General features: G+C 41.7%; 1 protein-coding gene and 1 long non-coding RNA gene across 5 annotated transcripts in view; one reads left to right on the forward strand and one right to left on the reverse strand.

The window, feature by feature from the left end:
- The window catches only part of sptbn4b (spectrin, beta, non-erythrocytic 4b), a 101,744-nt gene that overhangs the window by 51,910 nt on the left and 34,385 nt on the right, over nucleotides 1-15,449 (forward strand). For 3 of the 4 annotated variants that reach the window (XM_025898392.1, XM_019345257.2, XM_025898391.1), the window contains exons 24-25: nucleotides 27-117; nucleotides 5,811-5,957. In XM_025898392.1, coding sequence (XP_025754177.1) covers nucleotides 27-117; nucleotides 5,811-5,957 — 238 coding nt within the window. Of the gene's footprint in view, nucleotides 1-26; nucleotides 118-4,838; nucleotides 5,175-5,810; nucleotides 5,958-15,449 lie in introns of those variants that run through there. The other variant, XM_013264833.3, reaches the window with a different exon arrangement.
- On the reverse strand, nucleotides 10,607-12,378 carry LOC109194628 (uncharacterized). Its single transcript, XR_002056433.2, has 3 exons — nucleotides 12,153-12,378; nucleotides 11,875-12,033; nucleotides 10,607-10,905 (listed from the first exon to the last, which is right to left on the reverse strand). It is a non-coding gene; the product is annotated as an uncharacterized LOC109194628 (long non-coding RNA).

A 15,449-nucleotide genomic window follows, 5' to 3' on the forward strand; every position in this document is an offset into this window, starting at 1 on the left:
AGTCTCCTTTTCTTTTGCTTTTTCAGGGGAAATCAGAACAGAGAGCTGGCCCAGCAGTGGCTGGAAAAACTGAATGACCAGTGGGAACTTCAGAGGTTTCTCCAGGACTGTCATGAGGTAAGAGGTTAAAAATTCAGTTCAATTTAATTCAGCTTTATTTGTATAGTGCCAAATCACAACAGTCGCCTCAAGGCGCTTAATATTGTAAGATAAGGCCCTACGTTAATAGAGAGGAAAACCCCAAAAATCACACCACCCTGTATGAGCGAGTACGTGGCCACAGTGGGGAAAAACTCCCTTTTAACAGGAAGAAACCTCCTGCCAACACGCTGCACAATCTCAGCTTTCTCAGAGGCTGGCTGTGAGATTAATAACTATGGCTCTCTAACAGAATTTGAATTCTTTGTGACTTACAGAGGGACTTTGGATAAAAATGAATTAAATATAGGAGAATTTCCTGAATATAAATATGAATATTTCTGCCATAAGATCATTTAATATATAGTTTAGTGTCTGTGTTTGTTTATCAGTTTCTTCCCTGTTCTTTAGATTCAAAAGTAGACATCTCCTCCAGCTACTGCAGAGATTTTGCTGGCTCAGAATGGGCCTTTGGGGGCTGACTATGCACATGGCCGTCATACAGTAAAGACAAGGAGTCTGTGCTGCTTATCAAAGAAAACAAAGTGTTCTCCTGCTATTTCACACCATTTCATAGGCAAAAATGTATTTTATGCTCTAGCAAATGAAGCCTCGGTTAGCAAAACTGGTTAAAAGAATTATTTAAATATTTTTGTTTTTTGGGGGAGGTGTTAGCTTCCTGAAAATGTCCTGTATGTGCAGCTTTATGCTGTGCAAAAACATGCTAACAGTGAGCGGAGATACAAATGGAGTCTGAGGATGCCCACTTTAATCATACTGCTATTGTTGGAAAGTGTGTGTGTGTGTGTGTGTGTGTGTGTGTGTGTGTGTGTGTGTGTGTTTACGCTGCACATGGCTCCCCTCTGCTCGCCCCTGCAGTTTTTGCTCTCTCACCCAGCAGAGTCACCGGCTTCTTTCTGGGCCAAAACCATGTGTAGTTTCAGCAACTTTCTCTCTTTGTGTCTCCTGCATAATTCAGCAGCTCAGTCCCTCATCACTAATTCAAAAGAGAAAGAGTGTATCTCACTGTATACATGAGAATGTGTGTGTGTGTGCATGTGTGTGTGTGTGTGTGTCAACGACTTGTTTATGTGTGTACATGAAATGTTGAATGCATATCTCTAGAAACACGGCATGCAAAAGGAGGCTGGGTGTGTGTCGGTGTGTGTGTGTGTGCACAGTGGATGAGTGACACTGCGTCAGTCTGTAGGAACCTGAGCTCTCTGCTGGCAGGGTGTGTTCTTCTGTTCGGGCCAGGCTGCATCCTCGTGCTTCCTGTTACTCACTGCTGCTCTCTATCCACTGGCTGACACATGTAGAACAAAATCAGATAGTTTTATCCAAAATTGCATCACATATACAGTTTGTACTGAACGCTTTGGTCTCGTGTCAGTCTGGTCTATGGGGTAGATGAAGGACACCCCTGTATTCAGCACTTTGATCATACTTGCACCGCATGATCTTTAGCGAGTGTTCCCGGATTTTGTTCTTTGTGCTTTTACCTATTTCACCATCTGTGAATTTCAGCACTTCCTTTCTATTTCTATTTTTTTAAAACTTTTCTCAGCGTTGAGGTGAGAGACTAAACAGAGTACCTCTCTTTTGCTCCGACTTGTAAAGAAAACCACTAACGGATTTATGAGTGGTTGGTAAACACTTTATAGGATCACCCATAATAACAGGTGCTTACTAGCAACTCTCAGCACCCAAAACCATGCACCACTTTATTTGTGGACAGAGCAGTTCAACATTAAATGACCATATAAGAATATATTTCTTTAAAGGATTGTTATACTTCATTTTTTTTAAATTTGTGCATAAGTTTGTGCATTTATTAAAAAATCCTGTAGAGTCTAGGAGGTTGTGGCTTATTAAGATTTTGGAAATTCCCTGGACAATCCATATGAAGGGGAGATGGAAAAGAGCAGGGCTACAGGACAGATGGTGTTAAAGGATGGTGATGGGGGTGATTATTGGACAAGAGCAGCAAGAATAGCTCATGTCACCAAGAGAAAACAGAACATAAGAGAACAGCTCTTCCTTACTGACCTCCCATATTGAACTTCATTTGAAATAATGTTAGCAGCATATTGTGTCTTGTCACACGGCCCCTCAGTGAACTTGCACATGTGACACTGTATCAGGAAATGGTGACTACATGTTGTCAACGTGAGCCCAAAAAAAGCTGAAAAGAATGAAACAGATTTTTCTCCTTTTGCATCTTTAAAGTTTCCCATCAGCCTGTTTCTTCCACTTTTTCCATAGTCCAACAATGTCTTCAGGACAAAAGGGGGCCAAAGAACTATACTGAGTTACAGATCATGCGGTGGCTTTTCACCTGGATTCCCTTCCTGAACTGTTCTCAGTAAAGAGCAGGTGTATGCCCAGAGGCTGACAGGCTAAATATAGTGGGTATCTATAAAGATAGATGTAGCACATGCTAAGTTACTCTGTAAATGCCCTCAAGCCTGCCAGTGCTTTTGCTTTGTCAGATAGGCATTTAGATTGGGCGACTTTTTGCATGCTGAGGAGGAAAAGGACTGAGTTTGATATTCCTGATATCTTGAGCCTTTTGTGGTCTCTTTCATAGAATATCTGCAGTAAACTAGCATTAGCTAAACTCATTGGGTCTTTTCATTTAATGACACTGTTGTCTTCTGCCATCACAGAACTGTCAACAAAGCAATGCATTTTGTAATTACATGTAGGAATCGGCACATTAGGATGTGCGACAGAGCAAAAAAAAGACATCACCAGCTGTAGCCAAGCCCAGAAAAGGAATCACACCTCTGAGTGTCAAAAGCCCTGTTTATGCTGACACGGTGACAGGGCAGAGTCAGATCTGCATTGGTGTCTAATGAGAAACACTATATTTTAAGAAATACATGGGATTACTAGCAGAAGCTGGGTTAACTTAGAAGGAAGAAGATCACGGCAGACAGAATCTTTGAGCCGCATTGGCCAGTCATAACGGAGAGCTTCTAGCATTAATCCCTCTTATAAACACTTCTATGGTCACATGGTTCCAACATCAGCTCCAGTAAATTTGTGGTGACACCTTATTGACATCACTATCAGTTCTTTGTTGATGAAAATTCATGGAACTGGTTCTAAATCTGTCCTCAGCATTGACACTGGCATCACATGAGAGACCGACTGCAAGATTGGGAAAGTTTTAAAGGGCCTCAGGTTCTGCTCATCCTGCTGATAACCTTTCATTTAGCATCTGCAGAAACAGTGATACCTCGTGCCCAGGGTGAAATCTGTGGTTCTTCACAGACACTACCACACATCAGCATGGCTACACCTGTGTTTTGTGAAAAGGTGTGACATATAGAAATGTAATTTTAGTGTTTATCCAAACATTCTCCTGAAGTCCACTGGCAAACATGTGTTTCTAAACAATGAAATAGGAAATGATTAAAATAATAATAATTTTTTATGTCTATTAATGGAAAATTGGGAGACAGTGATGAAGCAGTGACGAAGCACCTGATAGCATGATGATGACTCTGAGTCTTCCTTTGACCCTCTTCTTTCTTCCATTACGCCTCACCCACCCCCACCCCATCCCTCTCTTTGCTTTTTACGTCAGATGTTCTCATTCATCCTTCCCCCAATGCACTTAAAAACTCTCCTCCTCCTTGCTCATTCATTTCATTTACAGTCTCTAGAGGCATCAGCCTGTGACCCTCCATGACCGCTATAGTTGCAGTATGTGTGTGTGTGTGTGTGTGTGTGTGTGTGTGTGTGTGTGTGTGGTGTGTGTGTGTGTGTGTGTGTGTGTGTGTGTGTGCACCCATGACCTTTGCAAGGAAGTGGCACACATCTGTCTGCAAATTCATGTATGTGTGCAAATATGTGAGGCCTGTTACCCGTCTGTTCTGTGTGATGATAGGTGAAGGAAGAGGTGACAGATTGAGGGAAAGTGCACTGAAATCCAGCTGTGGCCTGTTTAAGGAAAGGGGAGCAGCAGAGCCGTCAAAAATACAAATATATCATTCAGTCGTTCCCTACCTCTCTACCCATTATCAGCCCCCTTCTTTTTAGTGTCCCTTTGCTGTTTCTCTCTCGCTGTTCTCTGTGCTTTAGCACTGCAGCAGTGTCAGGCAAGCTGGAGACAGAGAGTGCAGCTGCCTGGGACTGCTGCAGAGAGGAAGAGAGGGATGATAGAGGAGGGTGATGTACATGGAGAGGGAGGGGAAGATGAAACAAAAGCAGCTGTAGAAGAGTCGTGAGCTCAGCTGTTAATGCACACTGACGAGCTTCAATCAGTTAAAGCAGGAAAAAGAATCTTTTCTTCTGCTTTGAGTCCCTCTCATTCATCCATCTTCGTGCACCAAGTCCACACCCCGCCCCTCCGCCTTCCCCAGCTCGGCATCATTAGCCGTGACCGGTGAGCCCGGAGGCTTTGCTCGCATCCCCCTGCCTCCCCCCAAAATTCCAATCCCAGGCTTTTGCTCCTCCCTCTCCTCTCCTTATACACTTCATCTCTCCTCCAACCAGCCAACCAGCCCATTGGTTCACTCGCTCACTCAGCTGCCCGCTCGCTGAAGGTGTGAGGAAAGGGGAGGGGCGCCCGCGTACTGGCTCGGCTGCCTGCCATTTTATTGTTTTGGGAAGGAGGGGTTCTTTTTCTTCTTCTCTCAGTCATCCTCACTCTTTCCCTCGTCACTGATCCGCCCCCGCCCCTCCTCTCACTCCTGGTTGAGTGCAAGAGAGAGACAGAGCGAGAGCGAAGAGAGGGTAGCGCAGCCTCAGTTTGAAGTCTCCAGTCTGTCTCTTCTCTCCAGGATTGTTGTTATTTACCCTCCTGCCTGGCGTTTTCCCTTCACCTTTGCATCTCTGCCCAGGGTATTTGGCTCTGCAGAAGGCACCCCTCTTCTCTTTCCGTCCTCTCTTTTCTTTTTTTCTTTCTGGCTCTGCGGTGAAGAGCATCTTTGCATGTGTGTGACAGCAGACGAGCGAGGATGCGGATACCAGCAGCTGCCTGCAGCTGCCACAACCCCGTGGGCTGTTCATCTTAAACACTGCCGGTAAACGGGTTATTCTATTTGCATATCTGGTTTAGGTGCAGGGTTGGCGGTGCAGGTGGAAATATGACACGCAGGAATGAGAATGTTGATGAGGCAGAGACGAGGGAGCCGATGCTGACCTGAATATTTTGGTGATGCTCTCAGCGCAGGCGTGAGGCTCTTTTTTTCACCGTTTGCCTCTCGCAGATGGTCCCCATGTGGAAAATGTACACATTTTACTCTTTGATGGAGAGCGGGGGTGTGCGTCTGTAGGGGGGTGATTTCTGCGTGGGTGTGTTGAAGCTGAGGATACTGTCTGTGAGGGGTTGTGCACATGTACATCCCTGCCGCCATGCTTGTTGGTACACGTGTGTCTGCTTACATGTGCTTGCTGTGCATCATTAAATTTTAATGTGTGTGTGTTTGACCTTGTTTAGTTACAGTACACTTTATTTATAATTCAGTTTTTCTGCATAACAAATTAATGGAATCATATATGCATGAATTAGAATAATATATGTACCTACTGATGAATGTTTTGGTCTGGTCACATCTTTTAAAGTGAGGAATCCCTCTGTGCAGCATCAGCTCCTCACAGTTATTTACTGTAACTGTCCAGTACTGACACCTCCCTCTGTATCTGTGTCTCTCACCCAGCTGGGGGATTGGGTGTGTGAGAAGATGCTAATGGCGAGGGACAGCAGTCGAGACGAGACCCAGAAGCTTCATAAGAAATGGCTGAAGCACCAGGCTTTTATGGCCGAGTTGGCCCAGAATAAGGAATGGTTGGACAAAATTGAAAAGGTAAGTGCAGCTGGCCGTCCCAGTGATGTAGCTCTCCTGCCTCGCAGGCACATTTCCTTTTACAGTGTCGATCTGCTTTTTTGGTTTTTTGCCCATTCGATTTTTTTTTTTAAAAGTGCAACTCTGAAATTTACTGCAAATATTATGGTATAGAGTCTGACTTTGACCGATGTCAAGATAGACAATGACAAAAGATATCGTTTTGGAGTATTTCATGTGAACTTTGACCTGCTGATGTAGTGATGTAAGAACACTTGATTTAACAACATCTCCTGGGCACTTTTGCTGTTTCTCCTGTGACTCTCCCACAATTTGTGTGACTTTAATATGAATAATGGCATAGATGCATCCATAGTTGTCGTAATACTATCCAAGTGTCATGTATGAAAGCCCATCTACCCATACATGCAAAAGTAGGCAACCAATAACCTTACTCAGGAAGTGTTTGAGCAGCTAATTTCTGTGCAGGTGGACAGGACGGTCAAATCTCTAGTCAGCATGACTTACCTACACAATAATGGAGACAGGAAGTTGCAAATTGTGAGAAAGTTGAAAAGATTGGAGCATTTTTCGTTCATCGATGTGTGCCGTCATCAGAGCTGAACAAACAGAACTGATGCTCTCAGTGCAACACCGGAAAAGCAGGTGTTTACAGAGTGTTGTGTTTCTAAAATTTCTTTAGGCATCAATGGTTTCCTGTTGTTTATACTACAGAATATGGCTTCTTTTGTGTGTGTTTTTATTTGGAAAAATAGTCAGGAATTAACTGTCATGAAGTGCTCCTGAAATTCCCTCTCCATCTTGATTTTGAAATGTAAACGATGGTTTCCAAATTCAGGCTTGTTGTACGTAGGTCGGATTAAGTCAAACACAGGAACAGACACAAAATGCACATTTGATAAAAATGGCATTTTTAGTAGAATTATATACCAACGTAACAAAAGAATGGTTCAGATTATGAGTAAATAATAGAAATGTGGTTGACATAATAAACTAATTCCCAGGAAATTGGTCTTGTTTTCTTTGCTGTCACATAGCTTGTTGCTCTGGAAAGTGAGAACTAGGCCTCCCCTCAATTTTACCAATGAGCCTCCGGTTTAAAAAGCTTTTAGGAACAAGAGATGAAGACTGCTGTACATATGGGAACAAAAGAAAAGATGCGCTTTACTGTTCACTGAAGCATTTTGGATATACGTGTGTGTGTGTGTGCGTATGTGTCTTGTATTAGCTAGTGATATATCTCTGTTTTAAAAATACATGTTAAAGGATTTTGCAGAAGGTTCAGATGCATTAGAATCATTTTAAAGATTAAAAATGACCCCCAATGCCATATTTGTTGTAAACTGATTCATGCATTAGTCCTTGTATTAAACACTCAAGTACAAAACTTACTTAATCAAAGCGTAACGAAGCCTGTGGCAAGGGCAGAAAGTATTACAGAGGGGGTTTTTAAATAGGCAGGGGAGCGCCGCAGCCCTCTGTGCTGCTCGCTGTCCTGATATGATCTGTTTCATATTAAGGAGATTTATACAGCACATCAGCCTCTCGTCTAAAGCTGCGGATGTAATTGGGTTAGCCAGGGTTTCCCAGGCTGCATGTCAAGGTTGCACATGTTTGACTTTGAGCGGTTGTGTTAAGGGCTCTGATTGGCTGCAGTGACATAAATCTGGATGCACTGGTCAGTAGAGCTGTAGTCCATGCATCATTCAGCAGTCGCTATCGCATCACTGTGTTTAGGGGGGGTTTGTGTGCTTCTGTTTTTATCCTGTGAGGAGTAAAGAAGGTGATACTTCAAGACACATGTGTATGCTGTAACATGCTGTAATACCACAGACAGCTTTCAGTTTAATCACACTATGTTGTTCTTATGTTTTTTGTTTTTATTATGTTTGCCAATAAATTTGATAAATTAAAAATAATATGAGTAACTGAGATGACTTTTTTTGTTTATCGGCCAACCTGGAAATGAACATGTCTCTGGTCATCTCTGACAAAAAGCCAGGGAGATTATCTTCTGTGTAAAATATATCTTTATGATACTCATGCAGAATTTGTGGTTCTGCATTGGTGCCTGCTTGCATTGGGCTTGTGAGAACTCAATAAACACAGAGGCTACGGGGACATGCTTCCATGCAATCCCTCAAAAAGTCAACATAGAGTGTCATCGTCGCCCAGCGATGATGACACTCTACATACGGTGAGTGCTGAATAGTTGAAAAGTTGGTTTGCAAAGTGCCACAATAGTCCAGCAGTGGGCACTTTTCTTTGTTGTGACACTTTTCTTTTTTACAGCTTATGTTGACCACAGACTTTTTTCTTATTTTAACCTTTATTTAATCAGAAAGTGAAACCCTTGAAATGAGGAATATCTTTGGTCAGCGTTAACCTGGTGTGTTATTAAATGCCAAGGCAAAACCATCTCTGACACATATTTTTTCCTATACTTTTGAAGATTAAACGAAGAAATGCAAATGCCACACAGAAGAGCTCTACCTGGTCTGGAACAAGGATCTGCTCGCTGTCAGGCAGTGGTGCTAACCACTGAGCCGCTGTGTTTAAACACTATGTAAAAAAAACAGTGACTTGGAGACAAAGAAATCACTCATGCAAAATGCTAATTTCTGGGTGTTGTGCCCGGAAATTATCATTTTAATCCACTTATGGTCGATATTGATCTACCGAGGCTTATTAACACCATCAGGGCAAGTATATGGTTGCGTTCGGCGCTTGCCAGTACAAAATTAGATATTGTATGTGATGGCCCTGCAGAATGACAGCCAAAAGAAATTTGACAGGACACATGGACATCGATGGACCCATATGGGCTGTTGTAGAAAATGAAACATGCAACTGTTTAGTAAGCAGGCTGCAGTTCTATCTGATGGACTGTATGGTATAAACAAATCCTGGCAGTGCATCTGCTCTGAGGAAAGACAGAGAAATACAGTATTTCTAGTGAAGCGACAACATTGACACTACATTTATTATCATCCGTCTGAGCTCTTATGCTGATAACTGAAACCTGAAAAAGGCTATGCCAAGTGTATTGTGGTTCAGTCATAGCATATCACAATGAAGGGGCACCAGTGACCATGGCATAGTGGCTCAATCCTCTGCAGTGTCATACTGGGCAGGGCTAAACGTGAACGCCCCTGCAGGACGCAGAGGGAACTGAATCAAGGCACAGCACTCATATTTGTGCACATACTGTACTGTAAAGCATAAACTTTTGATATGTTGGGACGAGAACAGAAATGATTAAGTATCTGTTTAAAGACAGTTAAGTGGCAACTAGTCTTATAACTGTCCAACAAAAATGCAAATTATTTGATATGTCCAGCTGATGAAATATAAGAAGTTGTAGCTCTGCCTTATCTTACTGAATAGTCAGCAGGATTTCAGGATCTACCCGCATCTCATCCTGTGACAGCTGGAATAGGCTCCGGCTCGCCTGTGACCCTAAAGTGGATAAGCAAAAGTAAATGGTTGGATGGATGGAACTTTGGGCTCTAATAAAAGCTCTAATAAGAGTAACTGACTGTCAAAATAACTGAAAATAAAAATAACAATCGCCGATTGCGGGTGAAATAACACCAGTGACATGGAGTGGGAAGGGCCGGAGAAACTTTTTATAAATTTTCAGGCGAGCACTTGAAGCGACCACCAATGAAAGGACAGAATACCGTGGATTGACATATGACCTAGTTGTAAATACATTATATTGTTACCTAGGCAACCAGGCCCTGGAATGTCCAGAAGCAACCAATAGTCAGCCTCAAAGCATTTACGCAGCGTTAGGGATGAATATTATTTGCACAACCATAAAGGTCACCGTTCAAAAACAAAATGCTGTTGCTGTCGTGTGACTTTCATGTTTTACATTATGTCTGTGTCCTCGTCCAATCAGCTCGCTGTAAGATAGCGGATGGCTATAAACGTAGGCAGCTGCACATATTTCTGTCCTTTAAGCTGCTCATTATGTCTAATTACTCTCTTCTCCTACAGTGGGCACTGTGAGGTTGGTATATGCTAATACACATGAGCCAGGTTGCAGAGTCCTAACATATCATAGCACGAGCTGGCTCACTGTTGAGGGTGCAGCACTGCATGTTCTCACCACAGAGCTCTTTCCGTTGCACATTTAGGGGTCACATGCATTTAGGGAACATATGCTCTGAGGGAAGACTTAGGTTACTGCAGAATGCTTACAGATGGAGAAGGAGATGATGAAGAGACAGACGAGAAACAGAGAGTTTCTGAATTGTTTGATAATAAGCAAAAGTGGTGAATTGAGTCCATGTTTCTGCCCCAGTCACTCACCTTTTAAGTCCTCGAAGAAAAAAATAATGAAGCGTATTTTTGTTAGTGTTTGTAATGCAATCTGGGATAAATAATCAGTGTAAATAATGATTAGACAAAAAATACACTCTGATTACACTGGAAAACAATTTAAAAGTAGCTTATGTTGCTTTTGATAAGACACACCACATATGCTGCCACTTTGATGTATAAAAGCGTCCACTGCAGTTTTAACGCCCACAAGCTGAAGTATCGGAATAACGCTAAGTGCATTTCTTTGCTTTCATCTTCAGAGGAAAATATGTAGTCCGGCTGTCAGTAATGAACAATAACAGCCTACATGTTTGGATTTATTTTTGCAGATTTAAAAATATGCACAAAAGTGACATGTAAGGACAAATAATACACGACACAGGGAGACACAAAACAAGCTAGAGAGCTACAGAATCTCACAGCATCTCCTCTCTTTGAATTTTACAAATTAGATTTTCTCTTTCCAAATGATAGATATACTAAAAAAAATAATATATGCTAAAACGGCACCAACAGGACAGCATGCAACTAATCTGTGAAGCCTGTTCACACTGCAGGATGAGCCTCTTTCCTCTCCTCCAGTCCTTTCCAGTGTGTCCAATGGTTAATCTGGCAGCTTCTCGTTAGCGGGACAGTTAGGAGTGTAAAATAGAAATAGAAATATAATGAATTCAACTTTGAACATACTGGAAAATATATAATATAATAATATAAATGAATTATTTTCTGTATTTTTGCCATTAACAGCCAGCATGTGTTCCTGCTTTTTGTTTTTAACCCATCTTTAATCCAGTGGTTGCATGTAAGAGTGGTTTACCTGAAGTGTTTCGAAACACAGCGCTGTTGAAATGTGTGACCTATATGTAAGAGGTGCTTGCAAAACCCTTCAGTGAACAGACCATAGACATTTGCTGGTTTGCTGTGTTTCTGTACTTCTTAAATTTTGCTATGAGAAACATTTTATTGGCTCATCGTCACTTCTTTGCTTCTTCAAAGAGGTGTTTACGTGTCAGAAATTTTAGGTTAGGTCAGATAGTGATGCGTAATGCCAACGTGATCAGCACTAGTATCCCAAGTCTTGCTCTTCAGGAGCAGACTGTAGTCACACCAGGATGTCTAGCTGTTGGCAGATAGACAGGGTTTAGCTTCTGAAGTCATATGTGGCAGCCATGTTCACCCCACAAGACTTCTCAGTGGCTGTTGCTTAGCAACTTGCCTTTTTTTAAGATAATATTCAGTATTTGGCTTTGGTTTTTTTTCATGGCAGTGCTGATAAGGATTTGTTCTCACTCCTGATGAGTGTTAGAAATATTGTTTTAGAGGCATCCCGGGCTAATCTTTATCGGTCATGTCATCTAACTGGTACAGTTTATTACTGCTGTTGTATGGCATCACCTTGACTTTATACCCTTAGCTCAGTTACTGTCAAATCAATGCAAAATAGCCCCCCAGAAAGGTTTTATTCTCTCTTTGTATAAAATGGTCTAGAGAGTAATAACATTTGCAAGAAATTTTTAAAACAATTTAAAACAGACAAAGAAGTAGACGCGTAGAAGGATACACTGAAAGCTTGGGAAAGACACACCATAATGCCGTGAAGCTGTTCGTGCTCCTGCTCGTTGTAGTACTTCCTGTCCAAACAGTCTGTAGGTTGTGTCCTCATTGTGTCTCTCCGTGGGGTCCTCTGAGACTCTGCGGCTTATTTTTGCACAGGGTATGCACCCCTTTTTTGTCATAGAGAACTCTGTGAAGTACAGTGTCTGTTTTTGTTAAGTTGCTTCCATCTGCAAGCCGTGTGTGTCTGTATTTCAGTTGGCACAGTTAACATGGAATTGAAATGCTGCCCAAAACATGTTACCTGACCTGTGCACCTTAAATGCCGCAGAGAGCCTTTTGGTAGTTCTAGATCACGTGTTTCAAATTGACGTGCCTCGATAAAGCAGGTTAAAGCCAAGTTTCTAGCTCTTTTTCCTTTTTTATTCCTACGGCTACCATCAGGGTCAAAGCATACCGTGACGCATGCTCTATGACGGTGCAAGAACCTGTTTTTGCATTAAAAAGCTTCAGCTGGGATGCACCAAAGAAGCACAGTGCCAGTTTTCTGACTGAAAGGATACAGCTGATAGTGTGGCTGGCCTTTTTAGGTACTGCATGAATTTGTGCTTGCAATAGAAGTACTATTCAGTTCAGTTCAATTCATTTGGTTTCTTTGTTTCTTTATTTTTTCTCTGTTGTTGTTATTATATTTTAACATGTTCAAAATAAACATACAAATAACAAATAAATAAATAAATTTATATAGCACCAAATTACAACAATAAGTCACCTCAAGGAACATTTTATTTAAAGTAAGATTGCAGAGAAAATCCTAACAATCAAATGACCCCTGAGCAAGCATTTGGTGACAGTGGGAAGAACAAACTCCCTTTGAACAGGAAGAAACCTCCAGCAACACCAGGCTCAGGCAGGGCCTGACAGTGAGGGGTGAGGGGAGGGGGGCATGATGTGGAAGAGAGCCAGAGAAAAAATGTGCATCATGGGAGTCCCCCAGGATCCAGGGTCACTCGATCCAGCAGTAACTATATGCTTTATCGAAAAGGAAAGTTTGAAGCATAATCTTAAATGTAGAGAGGGTGTTTGGCCTGAAAGCTGAAGGCGCTGCCTCCCATTCTACTTTTAAATATCCTGTGAACCACAATTAAACTGATACAGTACTGATAAGATAAGATGTGGTCTGATTATTCAAGACCTTTTATGTTAGAACCCGGAATTTTGATTTATTTGATATTTCAGGGGGAGATGTTATCAGGACATGCTCAGTCCTCAGACAGCTCCCTGAAAGTGAACAGTTTGCCCTTAAAATATAAATATATTGATTTTCCATCAGCTGCCTTGATCTGAGTGTCCACGTGGTTTAAACATGGATTCACTCTGTAATCATTTGGTTGGCTGATTAGATGCTCCTTCATCAAGTCTGAATTGATCATTTGTGCTGTTGATAGATTGCACTGGTCATTAGTGAAATGAATTGGCTGAGTCTGTGTTTATAAATTAACTTATTGTTAGATGCTCACCAATCCCATCCTCTTTTTTGCTAATTTGCTGCACTTAGACCGTAAATCTAGGCCTAAAAATGCTCAGAAAAGACTTTTAAAAATAAACTCTATGAGTCAAACTATGTTTACTCAGCTCTAACTGTGTGTCTTTTAGCAACACACCCACAATGCATTTCAGTTTAGAAGTGTTTTTAACCACTAAACCATGCGATTACACCTTTGTAAAAATCAGGACATGACTGTGTGTGAGAAAAGAACACGATGAAGACTAAAGTATCGATGTTTCCTCACTCTGGATGTGCGACTGGGTGACGTGGGATAACCCAGCAGATCATCACGAAGCACTTTGTCTGCCTCGTCAGCTTGCTGTGACGTCAAGCCGCCAGCAGCAACTGGAGCAATGTGTCCCCTCTTTCCTGTACTGGCGACGGTTGCCAAGCAACAGCTGCCCAGTCTCCTCTTACTTCTCCCCATCTTCCCTCCTCTCCTCATAGAGCTCATGTGTGAAGGTCATCCCTCCATCCCTCCCTTTCTCTCTCACTCTGGGTGCTTTACGTTCTGCTAATTCTGCTTCCTCGTGTCTGCCTTTGCGGCTATGTGACCTGGAAAATCGATTGAGGTCCACCGTCATTTATGATGCTTAAATCCTTTTAAAACATTTGATAAGAGATGAAGAGCACAGAGTGAGGAAACAAATTCATCCCATGTAAAGTAATTCACAACACCCGTCTGATCAGAATCAGATTATGGATTAGTGATGTGATCAGAGCGGACAGTAAAAGGAACCACTGCACCTCTGCTGTTATTAGGAGATCCCAAAATAGAAACCCAGAAAACAGAAGTAAAGGTAACACAGAGCAACAATGTGACAGGGAGAAAGACAGGACTACAAATACGCACGAGGCGATTAGACACAAACTGATAAAGGTTTAAAAGTGGGAAACCTGATACAGGTGGAACAAGAATAAGAGGTGGGACGACAAAGAAAGGGAGTCAAGACACATGAGTCATGCAAGAGAGGGAAAAATCACAAAATAAAACTGGACGAGGAAACACTGGAGACACACCAGAAGGACATGAATACAAGAAACGTGAGAGAGAATGATAATAAAGCCAAAAACATAGATCAGGAACTTGACAGATAATCAGTGGTATTTACTCCACCTGTGTGTAGTTTTAATGCCACAGCTCACTGTTGTATACATTTCTACAGTTGTGGTTATTATTGTTAGCTGTTTAACAGTAGTGAAAGGGCACCGAACTATCTGTCGCAAGTGAATTTGATTTTATTCTGGTTAAATCATTTATACTCTGATTTAACTTTCAATAATAAACAAAGGGAGGATAGAAGTGCTCTTGGACAGTTGCTTTTCAGTCTGACAGGTATAAGTATAAAAAACATAATTAAGGAAATCTGGCTGGTTAACACATGATGCAATTACAGTTTTCAGGTGGAGTGAGATTTAAAGTTTATTTGGCAAAAATGGACAAAATCTTGACTTTCCAAGTATTATTTAGAGTTTGTGTTTTGCCAGTATGCTCAAATATAAACTCTTCTTCTGAAGAGAAAATGCATTTGTTGCCTTCTTTGGTTATACTGTTGCCAAATTATATTGTTTGTTGCCATGACTCCTCGGAATGTCCATAATCAGTGTTGAAGCATCAGTAATCAGATGCCAGACATTTGCCTTTTAAACGATTAACTTTTCTGATTTCTATACATTTGACAGGTGCCATCTCCTCAAAATGACTCAGGAGAGAGAAAGACGTCCTAATTCTTAATCACACTGACTCCATTCTTGCGTCTCCTCTTCCTCCATCTTTCTGTTAATGTCAGAAAATCTGAGACGACTGAGATGGAGGAGCCATTATAGCCATATGTAAAGCTCCCTCTAGCTCAGTCTCAGTGTAAGACACAAAAGTCTTGGAGTACTGGCATTCAGCTTACTGCAATAGATGTTAATGTAGTGTAGTATAGAGGTCCAAATCTAATAAGCTGAGGTTTGCAGTGTTCTGGATGTATAATGTAGTGTCTAATCAATAGTCGTACTGTAGCTGCAGGATGACTGGGCTTCCTGATGACAGGCTGGATAAACAAATCTCA

This window comes from Oreochromis niloticus, linkage group LG14 (genome assembly GCF_001858045.2).
Source record: "Oreochromis niloticus isolate F11D_XX linkage group LG14, O_niloticus_UMD_NMBU, whole genome shotgun sequence".
Lineage (NCBI taxonomy): Eukaryota > Metazoa > Chordata > Actinopteri > Cichliformes > Cichlidae > Oreochromis > Oreochromis niloticus.